This window comes from Castor canadensis, chromosome 2 (genome assembly GCF_047511655.1).
Source record: "Castor canadensis chromosome 2, mCasCan1.hap1v2, whole genome shotgun sequence".
In the NCBI taxonomy this organism is placed as follows: Eukaryota; Metazoa; Chordata; class Mammalia; order Rodentia; family Castoridae; genus Castor; species Castor canadensis.
Window position 1 is genome coordinate 12,012,425 of NC_133387.1, and position 1,575 is coordinate 12,013,999.

Below are 1,575 nucleotides of genomic sequence, written 5' to 3' on the forward strand. Positions count from 1 at the left end.
CCTAGTTTTAAAGGATAAAAATATTTAAATAAAAATGTCATTTTTTGCAACTTCTTTATGTTAAAAACTCCACTGATCCTTTTGTTTAATCCATAAAATTTTGGCTACAAAATTAAAAGATGAAAATTTATTTGTGCACATTAAGACTATTTCACATAACCACATTAAAAGTGTATAGATTGCTGATAGTATAAAGATGTTTTTACTACTTGTGCAGCACCAACTTCCAGTATTAGAGAGGATGAAATAAAGCAGGCTTTCTTGGGAGGTGTAGTAGGACTATTTCAAGAAGATGGAAAGGATGCCCTAGAGTGTGTCCACATATCTGGGGCAGGTACTGGATTAGAAGATGTCTGAGAGCCCTTTATTTGTTATTATATGAGACTTTCGTGGCATTCTCTCTTTTATGAGCAGTCTCTTCAGAGCACATTTGACCTCTTTGTTCCTCAGACTATAGATCAGGGGGTTGAGCATGGGATTGAAAAGGCTGTGAAAGAGCAAGAGATATTTCTTCTGCTCCTTGTAGTTCCCATGTTGGGGCCCAATGTACATGAATATGGCTGTTCCATAAAAAAGTCCAACCACACAAAGGTGGGAGGAACAAGTAGAAAATGCTTTCTGGCGCCCCTCTTCTGACCTGATCTTTAGGATGGCACATAGAATATGAACATAAGATACCACAATTGAAGAAAATGGTCCAACCAGAACAGACACTGCCCCAGCCCAAACCATGACCTCATTTATGTGAGTATCTGCACAGGCAAGTTTGAGAAGAGCTATAATTTCACAGAAAAAATGATTAACATTCTGAGAGCCACAGAAGGGCAATGGTAGGAGTAATACTAGATGGACTAGGGCTAAAAAGACCCCTAAAATCCAGGAAGTCACTACCAGGGCAATGTAGATTCTCCAGTCCATGATGGCTGAATAACGGAGTGGGTGGCAGATGGCCACATACCGATCATAGGACATCACCACCAGGAGGAGACATTCTGTGTGTGCAAAAGTCAAAAAGAGAAAGGTCTGTGTCATGCAGCCAGCAAAGGAGATGGGCTTGACTGGGTCCAGGAGGTTCACCAGCATCTGGGGCACTGTGTTGCAGGCATAAGCAATGTCCACAAAGGCCAAGTGGGAGAGGAAGGAGTACATGGGAGTGTGCAGTCTGGAGTCCAGCCAGATGACCACCAAGATGGTTCCATTCCCTAGCACGGTGAAGGTGTAGAACAGGGAGAAGAGGACAAAGAGAAGCATCTGTATCCTTGGGTCAAGAGGAAATCCTAGTAAGATGAACTCTGTGATGGAACTCTGGTTTCCCCACATTTCTTTGAGAAAGAAACAAGAAAACTCACTTGTCTGAGGCAAGTATTTAAACATGGTGCATCTGTGTGTGTCATCATTTGAATGTTTCCTAAAATACATTCCATGACATTTTTGGCCAGTTTGTCACTTACTTAGTGAAAACTATGTGTCCCAAATGGAAGAAAAGGCATCTTGTCACCTACTATCAATTAAATTCTGGTATTAATAGCATCATTCCTTAAGTCTTACCTTTATGTTCAAGCCAACGTTCACCAG

General features: G+C 41.3%; 1 protein-coding gene across 1 annotated transcript; it reads right to left on the reverse strand.

The window, feature by feature from the left end:
• Window positions 1-342: 342 nt before the first annotated feature.
• LOC109674879 (olfactory receptor 2A7-like) lies at window positions 343-1,320 on the reverse strand. The gene has a single exon (XM_020151745.2). The coding sequence runs from the start codon at window positions 1,318-1,320 to the stop codon at window positions 343-345; it is 978 nt and encodes a 325-aa protein (XP_020007334.2).
• Between the last annotated feature and the right edge of the window lie 255 nt (window positions 1,321-1,575).

Coding starts and splice junctions, on each gene's coding strand:
- LOC109674879 (XM_020151745.2), bottom strand. CDS start 1,320: ATGTGGGGAAACCAGAGTTCCATCACAGAGTTCATCTTACTAGGATTT.